General features: G+C 43.9%; 2 protein-coding genes across 2 annotated transcripts in view; one reads left to right on the top strand and one right to left on the bottom strand.

The window, feature by feature from the left end:
* Window positions 1-935: 935 nt before the first annotated feature.
* Window positions 936-12,786, bottom strand: MAEL (maelstrom spermatogenic transposon silencer). Its single transcript, XM_048930183.1, has 12 exons — window positions 12,555-12,786; window positions 12,094-12,180; window positions 11,259-11,355; window positions 9,559-9,714; window positions 9,001-9,042; window positions 8,308-8,435; window positions 7,204-7,258; window positions 6,548-6,689; window positions 5,486-5,548; window positions 4,330-4,462; window positions 3,977-4,055; window positions 936-3,208 (listed from the first exon to the last, which is right to left on the bottom strand). The coding sequence occupies exons 1-12, from the start codon at window positions 12,684-12,686 to the stop codon at window positions 3,093-3,095; spliced, it is 1,230 nt and encodes a 409-aa protein (XP_048786140.1). The 5' UTR covers window positions 12,687-12,786; the 3' UTR covers window positions 936-3,092.
* A 9,262-nt stretch (window positions 12,787-22,048) lies between these two features.
* Window positions 22,049-24,376, top strand: part of ILDR2 (immunoglobulin like domain containing receptor 2) — a 37,534-nt gene continuing 35,206 nt past the window's right edge. Inside the window, 3 exon segments of the mRNA XM_048930093.1 lie at window positions 22,049-22,106; window positions 22,109-22,413; window positions 22,416-22,581. Of these exon segments, the coding sequence (XP_048786050.1) occupies window positions 22,049-22,106; window positions 22,109-22,413; window positions 22,416-22,581 (529 nt within the window).

Genomic DNA, 24,376 nt, shown 5'->3' on the forward strand with positions numbered 1-24,376 from the left:
TTAAACAGGGTATTGCAGGCTCTCACAGTGCCACACCTGTCACCAGCCTCCACGTAGAGTACAACTTAACTACTACTTTCAGAGTCCAAACAGATTTTTTCCACATCTGTCCACCCATCTAACATCCCAACTTGGACACATGCATACACCACATTGAGAGCCTTGCTAAAGTCAAGGCAAATGGCCATTGCTACACCTCTTTCACTCACAAATCTATCATGGAAGGCAAGTGGGATGATCAGTCATGATTTCACCTTGGCAAATCCATGCTGACTGCTGCCAATCTCCTCCTATTTCACGTACCCAAAAATGTGTTCCAAAAGGGCCCAACCCAGGATTTTTCCAAGGAGCGCAGTGGAGTTGATTGGTTTACGGTTCCCTAGATTGTCCTTTGGCAGATGGGTGCAATATTATTTGCCTTCCTTCCATTGCTGCAGATTTCCCACACTTTCTGTGACCTTTTAAAGATAGAAAAACTTTGCAAGGATATCAGGCAGCTTTTTCAGCATCCTCAGATGCGACCCATCATGTCCCGTGGTCCTGTATGGGTCAGATTTTCCCAGCTGATCTCCAACCTTATCTTCATTCATTGCTTTCCCTTGTTTCAAATACAGAAGTTTAAGATCTTGATAGCAGGGACTGAGGCAAAGGCAGCATTGGGGAACTCACAGCTCACAATGGGGAATGGGTTCAGTCACACAGTTCAGCTACAAGACCACTGTTCTCTGTTGATCAGTGCCACACTGGAAAGCTTTGGACTGCCAAATACCATCTCTACATGTCTGGCCAATGTTTCTGGCCTCTTCCTTCGTGGCCAGCACCTGTTCCTACCTCCTGTATACTTCCCCCCAACCCTCCCTCCCCCCCCATTATAGTGGGGTCAAGCGTTCCCTGAGAAGCCCACACAGTCCCTGGCAGATCTATCACCATTCCTAAACTGTTATTTCACTTGGAAGATGCTATCCTTGGTGTTCTGCCCATCTTCCTAGACTCCTTTAAAGAGTTGTCTCCCAGGGATTCCACCTCCCCCTTTTTTGCACACCCCCCCAGGGTCTGCTTTCATTGCCTTCCTCGCTTTTTTCAGGATCTCAAGCTCCAGTATTGTAAAGCCACAAAAAGCAGAGGGTGACACTATTTATTACTGGAATGGTGCACAATTCAGAACTGATCAGATAGACAAGAGTTAATTACCTCACAATTCCTGTTGCTAGAGTAACAGCACCACATTTCTATTTATTCGAATCATCAGTTCCAGGAAAGACACAAAGGATGTCTTCTATCTGAAGTTCACAGAACAATAAGCAAACCATTAAGGTTAATTCTGGATGCATTAGGACTAGCACCTAGTTCATTATAACCCAATTAAGGGTATTTGGAACTTCTCTCTCAACTTTCACCTCTTCATCAGGAGGTATGGGGAATAATTTGAAAACTGTAATCACAGAAACTTGTGGGAGCTGAAGTTCTGCATTCTTCTCTTTCTGCTCAGATTTCACTATCTTGAAGCATAGTAACAAAGACTTTTAGAAGTTTTTGTACTTACATTAATATGATACTGAATAAATATTTCCAGAATGAATTCTCTCCTTCATAAGAGCTGAAACATGAAACTTTTATTTTACTGACTTCTGAAAATAATCCAAAGATTACAGTTCTGTACATTCTGAAGCATCAATGCAGCCATCAGCTGGAGAACTGAGAACTCAGCTGTATTCCACAGCAGAAAAAAAACCCTTTACCACTAATAAGTAGACCTTGTTACCCCATTACAAAGCTCCCTGATGCCCTGAAGTCTGGTAAATCTCAGTCTTCAAGGTTTATTGAGCTTTAACAGGCAGAACAACCACCTCGAAACAAACAGAGTTATGCAAGGAAATTCAGCGATGAGAGCAAGCTCTTAAGTAGGAGGGTCCAGTGATCCTGGCAGAAGGCTCTCAAATGGCTTTACAGCAACTTTTAGCAGGCTTCCAATCAAACCAACAACTGGCATTTTCTAAAATACTCATCAGCACACCTGAGTTTGCTCACAAGTGTGTTGAACCTTTTTTTTTCCTCCCCTCCTATCATTCCAAAGATGGAACTACTCAATTCTAAGATCCAATTCCTTAAAAAAGAATGAAATTCATTTCCTCTCGCAGTTAGTTGCTATGGAGATAGTACTGCACAACCGGACCTCTGCTGGAACAAGATGTAAAAAACTAAAAAAGCTCTTATTTTTGAGAATCACTTGTTCAAAGACACACGCAATAAGGAGGCTGTTTACATAATAGACAACTAATCAGAGACACGTCCAAGATTTGCATCTCCATGGAACGTCTAACTTCCCGTTGTTCCTGGGAATACTGGGATTATTCCCAGTACTCCTGTCCCCTCAAATAATCATGACTGGTTTCAGTCACTTTAAATGAAAGAAAGTCAGCACTAATTTCAAGGAACACGAATCTTTTAATTGCTGATGCAAAGGAAAAAACAACATCCATATTCCTGATACATTGCTTATGCCTCCAAAAGAATACTAACAGACCAACAACACTGCCACCACGCTTTTTGATAGAACATCTGCTTTTCTGCATTGAATGACTACTTGAGTTCTCACTGGGTGGAAAAAAACATGGAGCTATCCTTTGAGACAGTGACACTTTACATTCCCCTGTGCATCCTGTCATACCTCCACTGCTCTCTCCATCGCATTTGGAGAGAGATGGTTACGCACCGAAACATTATCTTGCACACAGAGATGTGGTGAAGGAGGTTACTAAGGAAAAAAAATAAAGTAAAGCTGCACTGGCCACTACATAATTTCTAACCCAATGATGTAGCTAAACACTCTTAAATTTGCACTCCATCCATTAAGAAATGGAACTATGGCACTTCTTTTTAGAGAGGATGCAACCTTAAAACACCTTCCTGTAGATAATGAAGATTTTCTTCCCTTAACTCCAGTAAACGACAGTTTTATCACTGTAACAAGAACACGAACAATCAAAAGTTGCATGTAAGATGAAAAACTGCAGTCTGGAGAAACTGCTGGTTATTTTAGCAGAACAAGAAAGAAAAAAATAAATGTATGGGTGTCCTGGACATGAAGATTTTCAGTTACTGAAAGATTTGCTCAGATCAGGTGTACTTTCCAGCCATCGAGTAATTCCTCTTCCTCGAATGGTACTGGTTCCATAAGGAAAACTCTTCCCATCACATGAAGAATCACCTATTAAATTAAATACAGTTTACAAATGAATTGTATATGCGTGGAATGTATTCAATATTTCTAACAAGAAGAGAGAAGACACGGGTTCTGTCCTTCACAAACATCAAGTCCATATAAGATCTCATGATTTATATTTGGAACAGTTTCAGCATTTAATTCAGTGCATACTGTCTAAGCAAAAACATAAGCTGCAAACTCAGAATTCTTAAGTTATCTGTCTTGCAAACTTAATTCTGCTCCTCTTTGAAGGTTAGTCACATATTGCACAAATGAATTGAATGCACATACTTCACACTAGAAAGATTTTAGCTCCAAGAAGATGACTTGAAACAAGCACTTTTTTTAAAGATCCAGGAGTAACAGAATGCTTACTACAAGTACCATTTGTATCTGCACATACAACTCCAGAAGAGAGATGGTATTTTAAAGATAGCCTTGCCTTAAGGTATCCAAACATGCTAGAAAGAACTTCGTATGACAGAAATACAAGGTTTTATAAATCAGATAGCAACATTTATGAGAAAATCTGATTTTGGATAGACTTTCTGACCATAGGTTTTGGTCTAGTAACAAAAGTGCAGCTATTTCATCTTCAGAAACTCAGAAATCTGCACTATGTACCATTATAAACCCAGCTCATGCAGAGCTGAATAGGCTTTATGCCACTGACAGACAATAACTTCAGAGCCCAAAAATTTGAAAAAACTCCAATTGGATTATGTTTAAATACTCTTTTTCCCTTTACAAATGGGGAAGTCTCAAACTCACAACTAGAAGGGACAAGCTCTTGAACTCCGCTTGGAGAAAGGATGTGTCTGTCACATCCAGAACCCTTGGCCTTTAATTCCTGCAGGAAGAAATAAACATTCAAAATAAGAGAAGTCTTCTCTGAAGTGACACGTGCATAGCTACTCACAATACCTGTGAGTCGTATTCAAAAGCCATCACAAGGTACAACCCAGCCAGAGATTATTTTTCTTTTCTCAGTCTGCTAAGTATACCTTAAAACAAAGACAGCATCCAAAAAGGAAGATGGCTAACCTCAAATTACCAAGTGCGTTCTGTCTACAGTATTTGAGTTAACCAGAAATAACACAGGAAAACAGTTTAAAGAAACTGACCTGAAAACGTCCAGCATCCAGTATTACCCGCCTGAGGTTTGTATTTCCACTGGAAACACTGTCTTTAAGAGGCAGGTGAGCAGCCGTCAGCGCGACTCCGTACTCACCAGCTAACGATTTACTGATGCAATAACTTGACCAGGAAAATAAAGAAATCAAAAGAAGTTTTGTTAAGAAGGCTGTAACGCTCGCATACGGAAGCACAGCATTCTCAGATCTTCAACTGACAAAGCCACCACGGATCAACAGGCAGAGATGACAACAGAGGGAAAAAGGACACTGTCGCAGCAGCTAACAACCCTGTATCTTTCCAAGTTCACCAGAATATTCTACAACTACATGTGAAATTAACACAGTCACTTCCCCCTGCTGTCAAATGTAACCACCTAGAAGCATGAAATGCACTGCTGAAAGTTTGCTGAACACTGTTTTGGGGTTTTTTTTTGAAAATAAAAGACTATTAATTATGACTTCTCTCAAGTAGCATTACTACTATTGACTGAGATCTTGAACTGCATTTCTTTCCCAACTACCACAGAATCACAAGGTTGGAAACGACCTGCAAGATCATCCAGTCCAACCACCCTCCCATTCCTGTCAGTGCCACAAGCTACTAAACCATCTCTCGTAGCTCCTCATCCAGGCTACTTACTTATCTTTCCCCCAGCCTAAAATAGAGAAGCTTGTCTATCTACATTATATATAAAACAGCATAATCATCAAATCATAGAACGGCTTGGGTTGAAAAGGACCACAATGATCATCTAGTCTCAGCCCCCCTAGAGATGGATTAAAGTATACTGAGAATCTCCCACCAAATTGAAGTGCAGTAAACCTCTGAAGAAAAACAGCAAATTCTAACATAAGAACATTTATTTCAGCTCCCAACAGTAAGTGGAGGTAGTGATTACTACAAACCAAGTGATGGATATTATTATCACATACATACCCTGTACTGAATTGCTAAAACAGCATACTGCTTTACAGTATGAGCACAAAAAAAACAAAACCAAAGATAGAATAAAGTCCTGGAAGCGGAAGAAAGAAATAAAACTCAAGCTTTAGAATCACAGAGCTCAAAACAGCCAGGACCAAAAAGCGTGCCCAACAAAATGGAATGTCATCATACTGTAGATAACCTCTGAGAAATACTCACGCGATTTTCTTACAGGATGCCAAAGCACAGCAAAGTATATCATTCTCTTCATGCCATTCACACCTTCAGAAAATTAAATTGTGTAAGTATCTACATCTTCAATCGACACAAACACTTGGTCTGACCAGAAGCAACAGGAGCAAACATTAAAGGTTATCTTTCGTCTCAGTGACCACCAAATTAAAATTACACAGCTGATGACCATCAAGTAACAGATCTGGGTGATTAATGTAGAGTTGAGAACTGTGCTTAACTGACGACTTTTCACACTCCATTGAGGTGGAGAGGACAAAGGAGAAAAGAAAACCCCTACGAAATTCATTTCAAAATCATTAGAAGTTTCCCACTACTGTAAACAGCAACAGTGATTACTCAGTGATCTCAAAGCCCGTAGTCTAAGCAGACTTTCAGGCATAGGTATTAGTAGATGTAAAAAAAAAAAAAAAACCAACAAATTAAGATCAAATTACTAATTCTTCCTTAAAACAATAACACAGGAAAAGCTGAAGTATTCTTCTAAATTAACTGCATCAGTGCTAAATATTCTCCCACAAACCTCTAACTGCTGTATAAACATATAAGGATCTGGAAGTTGTAAAAACATTAATGTTCAAGACACACAGGGAAAAGAAGAAAAACAATCCTACCAAGTATCTGTATTCTAGCATTACAAAAAGCATTCCTTCAGGAAGCCAAGAGATTTAAGTTACTCTTCTGCTTGCTTTCTGCCGCTAGAAAGCACATCACAGCTGCAGGATGAGGTACATAGTAAAAAACAGCTTCTCAAGAGACTGAAACCTCTCACTTGTATGATGTCACATATCACTGTATATTTTCTTCTTCAATCTTCCTTTAAATCTACAGGCCCAGCATTACAGAGCCACTGGTCTTTATCTCCCCCCCCCCCCCGAAAGATAATACTTCACATTTCCTGTTGAAACCATGCTGTGATAAGAAACCTTTTGATGAGCTGGTTTGCTGAAGATTCTGCACAAGCCACACGTAAGGTGCCAAGGCACATCAGGACAACAGCCATTTCCACAGAAAAAGAACCCAACATACCTGGTATTACTGGAAAAATCCCACAGGACAACATCTAGCTCTCTAGATACCCAAGTCTTGGATGGCTCCTTATGATATTTCTTCTGGTACAGTTTTATTACCAGATCTTCTACAGTAAGAAGCTCCAGAGGGCTCTCAACACCTGTAACTCAGAAGAAATCCACGTCAGCAGAACATTCACCCACTTCTCAGCCAGTCTCTGTTCACTGACCACCTTCTCCTACGAATCTCCAAGTTCACATAAACCTCATCAAATATTCTATCAGTGTCATTATTAAGATCTGGCATCTTAGCAAGGCAGGTCCTATACCCTCTCAGTTTTCTCCACCATATCTTACCTACAGGCCATCTTTCCTCAGAAGCTGTTAGTTCCTCCATCTATTACCCTACACTCACCTTCTCAGTTATCTCACTGCTTCCACTGCTCCTTTAACTGGCTGACCAACAAACACCATACGTTGTTCTCTTCATGTGCTCATAAGCCAGTCAGCTGGCTGACCACACATTCATGGGGAGGGAGAGAAGAGGGAGAAGCACACACAGCAGTTCTAGCTATCAGTATGAGATTTTATCAACTCATTCTGACAAATACAGGGCTCCATCATCAGATAAGCCTTTCTTGGAGAAACGAAAGCCAAAAATGATTGGGTTCCCACCTGCCACGCTGGCCATTCGTTCAAGACACCAGCTGATTCGAAACCTGTCATCAGACTAGAAAAAAAGAAAGTTCCAGTCACATTCAAGAACTGCCTAAGTGCATTATACAACTCTAATATCTACAAGACCTCTGGCTGCACCTATAGAAGGCCTTTCCAAAATAGAAGCCCTTGCACACAACCTTCCAAAAAATTACCTTGAAGAGGAATCAAATACCAAGACAGCCTTCCAAGCAAATCTCAGAAGAAATAACTAGACTAATACGTGGAGACAAGTTAACAGTTAACATATACTACAGCCATCTCCATTAACTGCTGTATGTTATTCATATGCACCTTATGTGTGGAGCCCAACATCTAAATCCTCCACTCCTGCTATGAATTTACTAACATTAGGCCCAAGGGGAATAAAACAATTATACTTATAGTCATCACGAGATTTAAATTCCTCTGAACCCCAACGTTTTGTTTGACTCACTGGCAACTCAGTGACGAGCAAACATAAGATGTATGGTATTCTCATGGGAAAAGTCATTAAAGCGTAAAAAAAACCTTAGAGAAGTGAGATTATCTGACTATTATCCAGCACAGTGAAGTTAAGCACAATCTTAAAAACTCAAAACAGTGTCAGAACATTCTGAAATGTTCACCACTAGACTAAGAACCAGACGTGCATGTTGTGAATAAGAAGACAGAAAACTCTGCCTCTCTGATTTATAGGAAGGCCAGCTTCAATTTCTAACAGCACAGGAGTTTGTATGGGTAGGTAGGTGGGAAGCAAAAAAAAAAAATACAAAAAAAGGAAGTTTGTTTATTTAGGTTCCATATCATTTTTGATCCATACAAAAATCTGGAGCTGATTAAAAAACAAAACAAAAACAGGTTTTGATTGCCAAACTTCCAAGATCAGGTCATTTCTTCCTATAATGGAACAAGGAAACTTTGGGAAAGAGTGTTTCCCTTCCCACTCCCCCCATCCCCACGCAATCACTCAGTTGTGCACAGAATATGCAGAAAATGCTTTACAGCAAATTCTCTCCTTGACTGCCCACTGGAAGAGGATTTAGGTTTTGGTTTTGAGTTTTACTTTGACCTCAATCATACCTTGCAGTAAAAACGAGGGCAAACACCTCTGGCTGGCTGGGCAAACTGAATAAGTTCACGTATGACAACCGGGTAGCAAGTACGCGAGAGATGAAATCCAGATATAGGAATCTTATGAGTGGCATCACCTGACAAAAGGTGAAGTGGAAAAACTTATGAGAAATTCTGTTTCCTAAAATAATACTATTTCACCCTCCTTTGTAATTTTCATTTATGTATACATGTACTTAAACACACACACACACACCTTTGCTTCCCTACAGGCAGCATGTGTAAAGTTAGTAAAACCTTATTTCTTGCAAAAGACTGGCAGTCTGGGCTGTGAGCAGACACATTCACACTTACCCCTCTTGAATGGCCATTACTTTAATATCTGATATAGGATAACACGGGCCAAGTTTGTTCTCTGCACACACAAGGGGAGGAAGTGTACTAATAGAAATAGACAAATCTATAAACACTGGTTAACAAGGGAAACACAGCAGTGAAGAGCTCTGCCATTTGAGAGTACGAGAAATAAGCAGGGTGACTCCAACAGGCTGTTTTGTCATCCCTTCCTCTTCAAAACGTGAGAGGAAGTCCACAGGAGAAACTTCCAGGGAAAAGTTACAAAACAAGTGGATACAGATCAGATAAGCAGAGTCCAAATCTGTAAACCATTGCATACCACTCTTCTTCTCCACTGATACTCACTAGCAGCCTGGCAGTGGTACCGATAACCACGTGGTGGTACTTCTGCAGAAAAACATGAGGGATGGAAGAAAAAGAACAACCATCATCCATCACCGCAGCGGCAGATCTTTAACTCTGAACTAGGCAGTACATTTTGATTTAGAGCAAGGAGCAGCTTCACCCTCCCCAATGGCCCTGTACAAGCACCACAACTATTTCTGAAAAAAATATTTTCAGTTGCATTCATTTAAAGAAGAGTACACTGCACTGCATTCATGTGTTAAGTCCGGAACAAACACTCCTTGGCATGAAACAAAGCACAAACACCAGAAGTGCCCCCTGGATTCATCCTGCCCTCTTTAAAGCTTCATGCAGTCCCAGTACTTCAGTACACAGTCAAAAAATAAGCAGAAAACAGCAATGCTCCGTTACTGAAAGTAGAAGACTAATCACTTGTGGTCAAAGAAGTATCTTAATAACAGAAATTTAATCAGTGCAGCAGTAACAGACACTAGAGAACTTCCCTCTCAACCCAGAGCAAGATGAACTACCTCCAGGCTACCCTTCCTTGGAAATCACCTGAATCTATGAAGTGATGGAACTCAGCCATTATGCCTTCCTGCAGGGAGTACCTGACACACCCAATTTCACAAGGGAGGAAGCGCTGGTCACAGTGGGACGGCAGCTTGCCATGGCTGTAAACATTGAGGAAATAGAAGACGTCTGCAAGCACAGCTGAGAGGAAAAAACAAAAATATTACATAATACGTATTATAATCTGCTTATATAAGAATATACAATGTTAAGAGGCCTAGAATCCAACACCAAATACTACTCCTTTTTGCGATGGGTCTGTTTACCCCTCAGGAAAAAAAGCAATCAGTAATTGCTAAGTACTTCCACAAGCTCCATTCAGCAACTTATCAGCTAAGTCAAACGAACTGGTAACCTTTATGTAGAAGGAGAAGGGAAGAATATCTAAGGAAAGCATTACAAAATAAAGTATCTTTTATTAATTTTGTAAGACCAAACAATACAAAATACTTCACATTAATTAATGCCTAATAGTCACAAATCCTACATAATATAATACATCCTACATAAGTTCTTCCTTAAGTTTAAGGTAATACCTACCCTCAAACTCTGCCCCTCATCAAAACCTTTACTTGTTCTACTAAAATGATGCAGTGGGCCAGATTTGATGGTGTTCAGCACCACCTGTCCCAAAATGAGTTCTGGCACTACCTTACATGGATCTTAATCTCTACAAGCTGCAGTGGGAAAGTAGAGATACCACCTGAGTGGAAATCTTTTCACATGGGAAAAAAAAAAAAAAGAAAAAACCCAACAAACTAACCTAACATAGACAACCATGCAGAAATATTAAGAAGCAGCATCATAAAACACATCTCAGACTCAGTTGAAAGACTGGTTATGGCAGCTCAAGTCACCATGATCAAATTTACATTGTAGTGATAGCTGAGAACAGATTCTGGCAGTGTGAAAGCTAATAGGCATTACAATTTTTTAAACATTGCTACTCTTTTCTGGCCTTCTATAACTGTAACATGTTCAAGAGATTAGTTAGTTAACAGGCTTGAGCAGAGACCTGAACAAACAGCAAAGATATAGCTTCTATTAACTGGCTACTTAACTTATATTCCAAGCACTACCATATATCATTTTCCAGAATAAAATACTACCAGATGTGTTTGTTACTTATTTCTAATCAAAACATCCATTTGAAGACAACATACAGACAGGAAAGTTTGGTTTTCAAGGGTTCATTCAACAAGGAAACTAGCCAGCATGTGCTACATAAGTAGTGTAGTGTTCACAAGCACACAAGCATCCACTCTTATTTCACTGAGAAGGCCATGAAACCATTTTAATGCAACACCTATATGATATAGAGTTTGAGCTCCTTGCCCTTGGATCTTGATACAAACATTCTATTATCCTGAACTTGGATTAGGCCTTGTAGATCACAAATGTCAGAGCAGAAAGCTTTGAGAAAACTGTAAACAAAAGTATTAGTAGCTATGCTCCCATTAAGCTAAAAGAAAAACAGAAGACAGAATTATTTCAGGGGATGCAGAGGAGCATTTGCACTGACTTCCCTCCAAGCAAGGAAGGCCTACATCATACTAAGAACAAGCACACATTTGACACAGTAACTACTGACAGAATGAAAACAATCTTTGCATAGGTACCACCCAGAATATCTTCACAAGCCAAGCTTTCATCTAGCAGCACCAATTGCTATAAGATTACCATACCCTGATCACTCATCCACGATATAGCAGAGGAATCAAGAAGAGATGTCACTCTGTACATTTCTGAACTCGCGCCAGCAGGCACTGGATTATTACACATCTAGAAAAGATGAAAAAATTCAAAATCAATCAAGTTAATTAACCTCCAATAAAGCTCACCACTTCCAATCACAGAAACACAGGATGTCCACTGCTCACTGTAGCTAGGTGCAACAAATCTTCATATACAAGTGTCTGCAGACTTGCAGATTAAGGCAACATTACCAACAGGAGATTGTCACTTCAGTACCTCAACTTGCACAGTTGGAAAGAACTACAGCTAAATCTCTGAATGTAATAGAAGAATTAAAAAGTACTATTTTGTTAAAGTTTAACTACTTGTTGCACTGAAGAAAGTTTTCAGACTGAAATTTTCAGCAATTCCCATAATTTTGACTCCCCCCTCATCCCCCCAAACAAACAACTGAGCCACTCATTTGCCTTTGATTAGGAAAGGTCTTCATGAAAAGCTGAGAAATCCCCAAGTCATCAGATTGTTCTGCTACTGTGCAATCAAGAGGGGCTCTCAGGCCTATTAGTAAAGCACTGCACATCCACACACAAACATTAAGCTTTTTGGGTGGCAGAAAGATTTGGGCAGATGCCCAGAAACCAGAGAGGCTGACACAATGCAATCTAGGCCTAAACTGCAAATAACATCCACATCCAGATACATGAATTCCAGATAATTGTCCTTGCCTGACAAGGGCTGTTATCAGTTTACACCACTAAAAAGGAGGCATGAGTCCCATTGAAGCAAACACCACTTCCCAACAGGCGCTCCTTTCTGAGCCTTTACCTCCTTCTCCGCCTTCTGAAAGGATTTCTTTTCATTCCACTTCTGAGCCTTGTCTGCATAGAACATCCTCTCCTCCTCCGCCAGCAGCTTGAAGCAAAGCGAATTGTCAACGAGTTTTTACCGCTTCCTTCAGTAATCCCACAAATCAACAGAACATTTGGACGCTTCCAAAGGGAGGCTGTCAATATTTCGCAAACACTGATAGCTATTACCACCCAACCAAGCGGTAGCTTTTCGGTAGTTCCCCCCCTCGCAAAGGCACCCGGCTTTAACGCAGGACAGCTGATGAACACATGCCCCCGCAGCACCTCCCGACGGCCCACAGGCACTTTTATCCCGCTGATTTCTTCTCCTGAGCTCGCTTCCCTAGCCAGTGGTGCCTCCCCCTCCTACCCCCCTCTCCGAGGCGAAACATCGTTCACCCCAAGCCCTCTCCCTTGAAGGACGGCCCTTCCCCTCACCGCCCACTCCTGGGTGAGGTGGGGAAGGCCATCGACCACTCGGGTTACGGGCAGGCCGCGCTGCTGCAGCACGGGCAGCCGGTCACGCACGAAGAAGTAGTAGGCGCTGCGGGAGCGCTGAGAGCGCGACATGGCGGACGCCCGCCTCGCCTCCACTGCCGCGACGCGACGGCGCTGCCGTGGGGCGGCCCGGGGATCGATGGGCCGGCAGGGGCGGAGTGCTGGCCGAGGAGCGCGTGCTCCTGCTTTCCTTTTAACGTGTGCGTGGTGCCGCCTCCTGGAGGTCGGTGACGGCCGCAGACAGCCCGTGCCGGCGTGCTGCGTGGTGGGCACCTGAGGGTGTCGGCTGTCGCAAAGCGTGGCAGGTGGCTCTTCTTTTCGTTCTTCCTTCGGACTGTTTGTGACTGTGAGCATTGAACGTCAGGTTCAATAGGTCTTCCGGCATCTGCCAAGCTGGAAACCAAACAAAAATACGGTCTGCTATTGCCGGTGACTGCATGTGGTCCTCATCTGGACACAGTGCTGTGTTCCCAAATGACAATGAGGGCTTTCCAGTGAGGGGCACTTCAAGAAAGAGGTGTGCGCTGCAAAGGGGAGCACAGGACTGCAGTGAGGGACTGGGCCCCGAGGGCTCCGAAAGGCAGTAATGGCCTCAGCAGTCCCCTAGGACTCAGTGCATGTTGTGCCCCTGAGCTGGAGCTCCATTTAAGCTCGGGCCTGGGCACCAAACAAAGAGCAGCCTCACACAAGAGGCCTGAGCTTGGGTTTGAGGTACGTAGCAGAAGAGTGGAGGAGCTGAGATGGCGTGCGTTTGCTTGGAAAGGCAAACTTGCTTATTAAAAATACTTCAGGAGCTCATGTGTAAAGGCCACAGAAGGGATCCCAGGGATGGAAGCCCTCCCCTACGAGGACAGGCTGAGAGAGCTGGGGCTGTTGAGCCCCCACAAGAGAAGGCTCTGGGGAGACCTGAGAGCGACCCTTCAGTATGTAAAGGGAGGCTCTAAGAAGGAAGGGGACAAACTCTTCAGCAGGGTCTGTGGTGATAGGACAAGGACAAATGGTTTCAAACAAAAAGATTTAGGGAGAAGTTTATTACAATAATGACGGTGAGGCACTGTAACAGGTTGTCCAGAGACGTGGTGGATGTCCCGTCCCTGGAGACATCCAAGGTCAGACTGGATGGGGGCCTGAGCACCTGCTGGAGCTGTAAGGTGTCCCTGTTCATTGCAGGGCAGTTGGAATGGATTTCTTTTAAGAATCAAACCACTCTATGATACTGTGTTTTAAAAACGGAGGCAGCTGTATAGACTCGTTTTTTTTCTTATTTAATCTATCTATTGAGTACCTGATGCTTCTTTCACTGAACGTTTGCATGCTGAGCCACAGTTCAAATAAGATAAAAACTGGAAACAATCAAATATACATCATTGTGGTGAACAGCATGAGTTGCTTCCTCCCTTAAGCTTTCTGTTGATCTCTCTCAAAAGCAAAGTGATTCTCACTGGCCATAATATATTAAAAAATCTAGGGAAATTAACAGGGCAACAACCACAACTGTTGCTCTGAAGAAAATTTAATCAGTTAACAGAAGGGATTGTGAAGTATGATTGCGTGCAATAGAAGACCATAAGTTTGATCTGAAGCAGGGTAACTGAAATGGCAGTGTCAGTATAAGACCTGATTAAATTCTGGCCAAGTTTTTCTTCTCCTAGATGTGTGATGTCTACCACATTCCTTACTGTTCCCTTTATCTATGGGGACCATCTTGATGGGGAATCATCTTCCGGATGCGGTAGCAGTTCCTGCAGAATCTGCCTGGTGTAGCAGAAGAAGAGTCAGCTCACTGCTTCTCATGCAGCCACCTTAATTGAAGGTACCCCAGCCATCTCAATAAACATGTAACCCTGGCTTGGAAGATTCTTTCCAATCCTCTACCGCAGAGTACACTTGAATTTATTGTAAACCTAGACCTGAGGATCAAAAATACTGCTAAAGACTTTCATGAATTTCCAAATCATTGGACAGCTTTGCCTTTTCCCCTCAGTCTAACTTTCTTCATCTTCTGTCTAGGTAACTGAGTCTGTTTAGCTCCAGAGGAGGTAGCCACTGTCTAGGCTGGAATTAATTGAGCTAATTGTGTTTGTCACTGCTGGAATTGCTAGCAGATATGGACTGATCAGATTGCTTTTGCATCTCACTGGTGGCTGGTTTCTCTGATGGTTAAAAAAAGCTGATGCAGTTTAGTTTTCTGGAAGCTCTTCTGTCGTGCTCAAATCCAGTGAAACAGTTTATTTTATGCTGTTTGTGAACCACTTAATAGATTTGCTGTTAAATTTACAGGAAGAGCCAATTGGGTTGCTAAACACATGTGAATTCAATGAGAATAATTTTTAAAAGTCACTATCGCTCTTGTGCAAAATCATTTATATCGCAGGCTAGTTCCTGATATATTAATACCAAATCTTTCAAGAGAAACTGCAAGAAATAACTTGTGTCTTTTAGGAACTTCTGCAGAGTCTAGTTTTTTATCCCCAAAGGTGAATATTATTGTTGTATTACTGTGTGAGTTGTTGCTAAGAGTGAATCTGTGCACATTTGCTTCAGTTTTCTTCACACTGTGTTCTTTTCTCTTGTGCAGTTTTGTGACCCACCCTTTAACAGCCCATCCCTTTAAAAAAATCAGATAATGTGTGCATCAACTCTTTGAAAAAGACAAGGTTGCAGTAATAGTTCTCCCAGGGCTAGAGGTGGGGTTATATGGAAAATAAAATTCATAAGCACTGAGGAGAGAAAGGATTTTTCTACACAAGGTTGAGGAAGAGAAAAAAAGAGAGAAGAGATCATCTTTGGAGCACGATGCCATCAGTGTTCTTGGCCTTGGCCCCAGGAAAATCCCTCTGTGATTTAAACGGAAAGTCATGTTTTAACTATGCAATTGTCTGCTGTTCAACTTAGCTGACAAAAGAGACCTTTAGACCATTTATGCTGATTTGTAAATAACTTTTGTAGCATTGGGGCCATTCAGGGAATAAAAGCAAAGGTTGTGCCAAAGTTTATACATTACTTTTTCACTAAAGTACTTAATTTAGTTAAATTACCTGATATGCCAAGACCTGACTTTTACATCTATGGCCTTGGAAACCCAGCTCCGGAACTGGGGACCTGTGCTTTCCCATCAATGTATGTAATTCATTACATGTCTCAAAATATGGTTGATGTAGATTGAAAAACTGTCTGGAACTTTGCTGCCACTAATGCATCTTCATTCATTCAGGATTTATGGCAATGACCTTCTTTCCAAGGTTATTGGAAAAAAGGAACTACTATCCTTCTACATTGGAACTACTATCTTACAGTAGTTCCTCAGAAAGAACAAACAAATTTATTATAAAAAAACATGGCAGCAATTCCATTTGCTGTTACATGTGATCTGCTGCTCTGAGTCTAGAGCACTTTCCTCCAAAGTGAAATGTTTGGTGTCTATATTAGGGGAATATAATAGACAAGATCCAGTAGCCTGCTTCTCCTGGGGCCTTGCCATCAGAAGTGTACCACAACCACCCAGCTCCAAAGGCATACCACCTCCTTATCCCTCTGTTTTCCCACACTTGTTCCTTCCCACATCACCTAGCTCCTTCCCTTTCTCTGCCTTTGATTCTTCCCCTAAACATCCTACAGCAAGTCCTCTGCAATTCTGAAGTGCTCTTGGTCTGCATATTCCTACTATGCAACCTCACTCAGTCCAAATGTTGATGTGTTGATTTGATAAGATTTCCAGCCTGAACCCTGGGACTGGGGCTGCTCTGGAACAGCATTGGGAAGGGTTCAGACAAGTAGTCCCTTCCCCTCAGTTCTTAATCGGAGCTCCCACCTGCTGTTGTGTCCCTGTGCTCCACAGGACTTGTGCAGGGAGACTTCAATGGGCCGATGGCTTTTGCAGTGGGCTGGGAAGGAGTCAGGGCAGAGTATTACTTGGCTATCCCCATGACATTGTCTCTCTGTACTCCTTTGTGGGTGTGCAGATGAGCTTTTACCACATAATTGCACAGTTTGTCTTTCTCAACCTGTTTATGGAGATTTTAGGTTTATGTTATTTTCTCTGAAGAGTGATATAGAATGGGAACTTTGGTTTTCTAGAAACAATAATTGCTGTTGTTTCATATGTTGTTTCATATGCCTGTGCATTTCAGGAATCATAACCTGCAGGCTTCCCCTTCCCCTGACAGTGACTTAGAGTAAGCTATAGAAGTCAGCTTTCTCTTGGTCTTACTCCTGACCTCATGAATCCTGGCTTTCTGTCTGAACAGTGTCACAACTGCAAGAGAAGCCATTTATCTCAGCTGTATGATGGGGATGTGATTTTGAACATCTCAGAGTCAGGAGGTAAGACATGTTGCCCTGCCTTGTTCCCCTGCCTGCCTTTGCAGGGTTTCGCGGAGTGTTGGACTGCTTGTGAATGTCCCACACAAGGCCTCATGGTGATATTGGCATCTTTTTTCCCAGTTTCTGAGGGAATTCAAGTGGATGCTGCTATGCTTCTGTCTTCTCTTCAGAAGAACTAGCATTTGAGCTGGGAATTGTTCTGCATCAGGTCATACGGCTGTGGGATTCACAGGACTTGCCAGTCATGTGCTGTATCCCTTCTGACCAGGTTGTCCCAGAAGCACTCAACCTGTAACTGTCAACCAGCTGTCCATGAGGGGTGCAGCTGTATCCCTTCTATGCCATATATTGCAAATATCTTGCATGTCATGGCTCCAGTGAAACCACCACCTTGTTCCAGTATCCTAGACAAATACTGGAAACCCTTAATATCTGATAAGAGCACCAGTAAGCTTTCAGGTGGATAGCAGGGATCTGACTGGGGCAAACCACATGAATGTAAGCCTTACTTCTGGTGCTTTTTTACACCTATGTGCTCAGGGCAGTCTGAGTGTACAGAGAAGCAGAAATGTCAACTGCATTGACTTTGACGTTACATTTGTGCTTTTGGTCTCCAGTTGCTGTTGAATGAAGGGTTTTAAAACTGTAGTTCTACAGTTAGGTACCAAAAATATTCCAAAGCCTTGTTTTGGATTTTGATTTGGCCTTACATAGAGTGATTTGGGCAATTACAGACCTATCAGACCAGCAGAGATCCCAGGCAAAGGAACAGAATCACTGACACAGAAGTTGCTTCAATAATGAATTAAAGAAAACTAATGTAATTAATGTCAATCAAATGGATTTGAAGAAAATATTTTTTGCCACATTAGTTTCTAATTGCATCGAAGAGATATTAAGTGTGCTTACTAAAGGTAATGCATTCAGATGCATTTGAGTCGTCTAACTCGACCACATAACACTAAATCAAGGAAACAGAATGATCCAGAGACAATCTGGTCCTCAGTAAATGAGCTAAAACATTAGCTTAGGATGTCTCAAAATGTAATTTTAAATGAGGAATTGCTATTGCACATTTTCAGCAAGATGGCTCCATTTCTTGGCTGCATACTGCTGAATGTTTATTAATAACTTTGAAGGTACATGCAGTTGCCACAGATACTTGCAAATGATACAAAGATGGGGGGGATAGTTAATAATGAGGGCGACAGAGCAGAATATCCATCAAACTGGGTCTCTCCATGTGATGTGATGCCACGTTAAAAGGACTAACAGTGCAATAACTGAAAGGATAAACAAAGAAATATCAGGCAGTAGTGATGTTGATGTAGTATTTCTGCTTTCTTACTTTTAGTCTCTGTACCTAGGATGCTCTCTCCAGATCTGGCATTAGCTTCAGAATATAGAAGAATACCAGATCTGTTCAACTTTCAAAGAGAGCATTAAATGGTGCTTTGCTCACAGTCATTGCCTCTATCAGAAATCCCTTAAGAAGAGCCTTCCACCTGGAATGGCACTACTGGAAGCTGAAGTTAGATGAAATTAGGGACAGGCTGAGGTCCCTCAGAACCAAAAGTAGTTTGTGGTTCTTTTTCTAACAGATATGCTGTAGTTCAAACAAGATGTAGAGTGGCAAAGTGATATGGCCTGTTTTATTAAGAAAGCTAGATTAGACAGTCACAAAAGTCCATTTTGTGAATTCCAGCTCCTGAAGGCATTTGTGCTGTCACAGCTTCTCTATAACCAGCAGTCACAGACAATTTGTTATCTCCTTGGCTCTCTGTGCAGGAAGAGCGTGTTTTATTTCTATGCTGTGTATTTCTTAGTTTAGATGCACACGAAAGATGATGAGCTGAGAGGACTTGCTTATGATCACGTACCTGTATACTAACCTCACAAAATGTGTTTTACATGAAAATTTCAGGTTCCCTTTCAAAGTGCAGCAAAGGTGCACTGTATCTAAGAAAGAACTGGGGGCAGCATGGGAAACTTATACGGAGTAAATATTAGAGAAAGAGGTTTGTTTTCTTTTTTATAATGCTGAATTTATATTGTAGAAATCAAGGCCCATTAGAATGAGAAAATAGTTTCCCCATTAAGTATTCTGAATGTTAGTTGGTACAAATGGCATGGTTAAGAAGAAAAGCAGTTTATATATCACCCAATCCTGACGTTAATGGGAAGTAAAAGCTCCGTATTATTGTGCAATCATATGTACCCAGGCAGTTGAGAAAACTAACAGACAAAATATACAAAGAGAGCGCATATATTTCAGTGATGTCCTGCTGTGAAGCTATCAACGATTAATAGGAGACTCTGGAGTAACAAAGAAAATGAGGAGGAGTTTTAGTTAGTAACTATTCTGAAGAAACTCAGTAAACGCTGTGATTTGATGGTGTGTCACCTAGTACCTTCTGTAACGTGTTGGGCTCAGTACTAAATCAAGAGAACAGTGCCTCATGGCTGAATCTAGTACAACATCCCAGAAAGCTGTCAAAATCACTGTTTCTATGGAAATTTCTACCACGGGAATCCAGGAGACTGAATGGATATGAAAAAGTACTCATGAAGAAATGCACTTTCATGCAACATGTAGGGTTTTCTGGCATGTTGCTGAGATGGGTCATTCTGAGCGAAGCGCTGGCATGTGTCCTTCCAGATGTTGGAAGCATTAAAAAACTGACTGCTTATCAACAGAGGAAATGGCCCCAAAAGATTGGTACTGGAAGATCAAAGGAGGGAGGGGAATTGAGTTGTTGGCAAGAAGACAGAAGAGCTATGGGTAGCGGCAGCATGAGTAACAAGAAGAGAATTTGTTTCTGTATTGTTCAGCTGAATTGTTCATGGTCCCATTGTTTACAGAACTGCTGCAAGCAGTGTTGAGGTATCACTCATATCAGTGCTGTAGAGTGGTATTCTTCCAGTTCAGTCTCAGGCTACATTTTTCAGGACAGAAATGGAAAGCTTGGTCATCCATTATCAAGGTTGGAGAGAGATAAAGATTGAAGCCGTTTGATTGAATGTTGTTTTTCAGCGCACACGTAGTCCCTGCAGTGGGTTGAAGTGATCTGGCTAATTCCTTAGGAATTCACCTGCTGTCTGAAGGTAAAATGAGCCTAACTGTGCAGCTTTCTGTCTCCAAGAACAGGCTAAAATGAAGGACAGCAACCCTAAATTATCTATTAAGCCAGCTCAAATGCTGTAATTTTCAGATCAAGGGTTTATGGAGATCTGGAACAGCTATTCAAGGCTCAGGCATCCATCATATGTGTGTATATACAAATGACAGCTCACGTTACATTAAAAAGAACCATACACGATGTTTTAGTATGTGAACGTTTCAAAGCAGCTATAAATCCAAAGTTACATGCAAAACAATGGTGCTTCCATGTATTGAAAATCTTTCCTTCCTTTGTTGTGAGTCAAAAGTTTAGCTAAAATGTTGTACATGCCAAATTTATTTGGAAAAGCTGGAGTGGAATAAAAAAAAAAAAAAAAAAGCTAGGAGTAGCTAACAATAGTGACACATAAGAGATTGTGCTACTCCCAGCTTTTAACCTATGAGATAATTCCAGATCAACAGGATCTCAGGAAACTGGATCAGCCTCCTGCCCAACTAAATCATAGAAGGGGAAGGTGCATGGATTTCACTTGAAACATTGGGTGTTGTTAGGAAAAATGCTTGAGGGAGGGAGAAATAGTAGCTTCGTGTTTATGTATTAGGAGTCTTAGTTCAGCCAGTACAATCCTTCATGAATTACATAGCATATATATTTAATCCTGACAAGGCAGGCCCTCAGATAATCTGAGATGATTCTGTGTATTTCCTGAGTCTGAAGTTACAGCCCTAGGAAGAGCTCCAACTTTGCCTTTCACCTGCAAGTATGCAAGTGTGCAAACCCTGAGTACTGGGTTTGTGTGCTTTATTTAGCATGGTAGGGTCTTAGTTCTTCATTGTGGCCTTTAGCTAGCACTGCCAAACAATTACACTTATACTCGAAGGCATTCAAGGCTGGGTTGGACAGGGCTCTGGGCAGCCTCATCTGGTGGGTGGCAGCCCTGCCCATGGCGAGGATTTGGGACTGGCTGGACTGTGACATCCCTTCCAAACCAAACCCTTGTGATGTTTTGGATTCTATGATGTATCAGGTCAGAGAGACCTTCTGACTCCCAACAGATCAGGACACTAGTTGGAGATGGGTGTGTATTTCTTTATAAGCAACACTGAATAAAAACAAACTATGTGAGAAGTATTTTTAAATAACATTGAGTTGCTGGGAATAAAGCACTTAAAAACAGGCTGTGCCTGGGGATCATCTCCTCACCCCATTCCAGTTCAACTACATCAACAGAAGGACTACAACTATTCAAAAAACAATCCAAATGTTTCAACAGATCTTTTATCACAGCAAAAGTGCCGTTTTGCTTTCTTGCTTGGAAATTAAGGATCTATTTTTATTTGCTGTTTTTGAAAAATGTGTATTTTGCTTGCAGTCAATTTCAGATTGAGTGGTATGCAATTGAAAAACACCAGCTGGAGGTATCTTAGGGTCATACTGCAGACACCACTTGCACACGGTGGGCACACCCAGCACCGATCCCTTTGGGTCCAGCAGGGCACTAGAAAATCAGCATCGGTTGTGTTCTGTGACACACTGGAACAGGCTGCCCAAGGAGGCTGTGGATGCCCCATCCCTGGAGGCATTCAAGGCCAGGCTGGATGTGGCTCTGGGCAGCCTGGTCTAGTGATTGGTGACCCTGCACATAGCAGGGGTTGAAACTAGATGATCACTGTGGTCCTTTTCAACCCAGGCCATTCGATGATTCTATGATTCTCTTTGGCACGTTCCATTGGAATGGAGCCTGATCCCGTGTGGATCACCGACATCTGCAGAATCCTAACTTTGGTTCCAAATGTGAGCTGAGCCCCTGAAAGAAGTACAGCGTGTATGCATCTGGGCTTGCGTTGGTCGGGGCTGTTTTGTGGCACAGCAACATCCACCATTGGAACAATGATCGACAGCAGCACTTCTAGTTGGCAGCTCCCCCCGAAAACTTCCAGCCCTGTCCAACATCGCGTTGGCACCAACACCCAACGCCCCACGGCTCAGATGTCGGTCTCTAACAGCCAGAACACCTCCTCCTCGTGTAAAGTTGGATCTCTTCTTGATCTAAAATCGCAGCGATTGGTCACGGTGCAAGTGGAAGCCCAAGGGAAACGCTGCACTGCAACAGCCTGCTCTCGTTTCCCGAGGTACGCGCAGTTAATTTGGGGGCACAGATGATGGGAACGGACATTTTTAGCAACGAAGCCGCGGGCGCGGGGAGTTGCGGAGCAGCGCTGCAGGGAGCTCCCGGCAACCGAGCGGCGCTTCCCTCAGCCCCAACCCCGCGGATGCGCGCCCCCCACCCGCGCTGTCCCCGCCCGGCCCGGCCCCGCGAGGCGGCCCCCAGCCGGCGGCGGGGGAGGAGCGGAGCTGAGCGGAGCTGAGCGCGGCGCAGCCACACGACGCGGCCTCGCCGCCGGCTCCTGGCGGGGCAGTCCCGGCCCTCTCCCGCCGCCCCGCGGCATGCCCGCCCTGCCCGGCCAGCGGGAAGATGGGTGGGCGCCTCCTGGGCTGCGTCGTGCTGCTGTGGCTCGCAGGTACGAGCGGCTCCGCGCGATCAGTTGAGGGGGGGGTCGGGGGAACGTCCCGCGGGGCAGTTTGCGGAGACTTCGCCGGGAGGGCGCGGGGGCAACTCGGGGTGCGAGGATCGGCAGCTGCCGTGGGGAGGGAGAGGAGCGCGACGGCGGGAGCCCAGGGGGGCCGCAGTGTCCTTGGCTGCGGGCGGTGGGGACGGCGGCCAGGAACAATTGGAGGAACTTTGGTCCGCCGGGGTGCGGGACGAGAGCGCTGCCCTGCGCCTCCGGGGCGCCCGTGCCCGGGCCTCCGAAAGCCGTACGGGACTGGTGCTCCTGCCCGGGCTGGCTAGCCGAGGGCGACGGGCGCGGGGGAGCAGGAGTGCTCCGGGGTGGGAAAAGGGCCGAGAAAGGGCTGTGAAGGGTCGGGCAGGGAGAAGAGGAGAGGGTAGAGGACAGCGCTCTGCCTGCTTCGAGCCGGGCACAGGAGGCTGTGGAAGGGCTGCGGCAGGCTGGCTGCCAGGGAGGCGAAGGAGAGGGAGCGCTCCCAATTTCACACCGGTATTTCACACCGCCGCCCGTGTATCCCACAGAAAAGACCTCAGGCTCTTCCTCTTCAGATTTAGGATTCGCAGGCGGTAAATTCGGCTTTTAGTCATAACACCTCTCTCCCACCGCCCACCCACTCTTCCATTGCTCTCTGGCTCTGAGTCATCCCCAGCCTGCCTGCTGCTCCCTCCCAGCGTTACACGGCCTCAGCTGGGGCCTCGCAGCTCCCGGCCCGTCGCCCCCTCAGCTTTCCTCCCCTCCTTTTGGCCGCTTCTGAGTGTACCCCACTCGGTCTCCTCTCTGCTCGCCGTAGCTGCTGACAAACAGCATTCAGGGACTGGTAAGAGCGCAGAGCACACACAGACGTGACTTCACATTCCTCCCTCTCCATAAAGAGGTTCGTTATCTGCAAACGTCTGGCTAGATCAGGACCTCTCCATCAGCCTGCAGACACCTTTCCCCGCCATTGAAGGCAGCCACCGCTCGGAACCTGCCGGGTCTGTGCGGAGCGGGAGGAAAGCTCCCAGACTCCCTAGTCCTCTAGGCAGGCAACAGGTTACTGCGCGGGGATGGAGCGGGCACCGTGCTTCGCTCAGCCGAGAGCAAGCGAATAAGCAAAGGGTTGCTTGTGTGTGTGTGTACAGACAAGGGAGAGAGGCTGGCAAACACAGACTCAGGATTGCCGAATGGCTGTGCAAAGGAACGAGAGGTCAGTCTCAGGGTAGAGAGCCTGAATCCCGCGGGAGGTACTTGTGTTCCGAGGTAGTGGAGTGGGGGTGGGAGCTGGAGGGCTTGAGGCAGGGAGAGCGGGACGGGGAGACAAAGGGGAGTGAGGGAGAGGGAGGTCTCGCCCCATCACTCCCCCCTCCCCCCTCGAGATGGGCTGAGAAATTCCCAATCAGCGTTCGCAGCTCCTTCCCCCCCCCCAGTGATTGTTCTTCCTTGTCCATCCTTTGTAGTTAGTTTTTAGCTCTTGTATTTATCTTTTGTCTCCTTTCACACATTTCGACTTACTGCAAGTTCAAAAAATCCCCTGAATAGTGCAGTGCCTTTGGTTGGGCTTCCCTCCCATGAGGTCATTTTTTTCTCTGTAACTTAGCGCTCATTACCTGTTTACTTTTGTGTGCGGAAGGGCCACTGCAATGCCGTACTGTAACACAGGGGTGGGTGATTTCCTACTCTTAGTTTGCCAGCCACAGTTCAGAAGGGGCGTGCTGGAGCACGGCTGTGCTTTGCCCTTCCATGGCCTACAGAGCAACCTCTCTGGGAT

Source organism: Lagopus muta, chromosome 1, assembly GCF_023343835.1.
Source record: "Lagopus muta isolate bLagMut1 chromosome 1, bLagMut1 primary, whole genome shotgun sequence".
NCBI lineage: Eukaryota > Metazoa > Chordata > Aves > Galliformes > Phasianidae > Lagopus > Lagopus muta.

Bases quoted from the DNA above. Each gene is read 5' to 3' on its own strand.
- MAEL (XM_048930183.1), bottom strand. From the start codon at position 12,686: ATGTCGCGCTCTCAGCGCTCCCGCAGCGCCTACTACTTCTTCGTGCGT. The intron at 12,181-12,554 runs GTGAGGGGAAGG...CTTTGCTTCAAG, and splicing joins ACCTCACCCAGGAGTGGGCG to CTGCTGGCGGAGGAGGAGAG. The intron at 4,056-4,329 runs GTCAGTTTCTTT...TTCTTCCTGCAG, and splicing joins TGGATGCTGGACGTTTTCAG to GAATTAAAGGCCAAGGGTTC.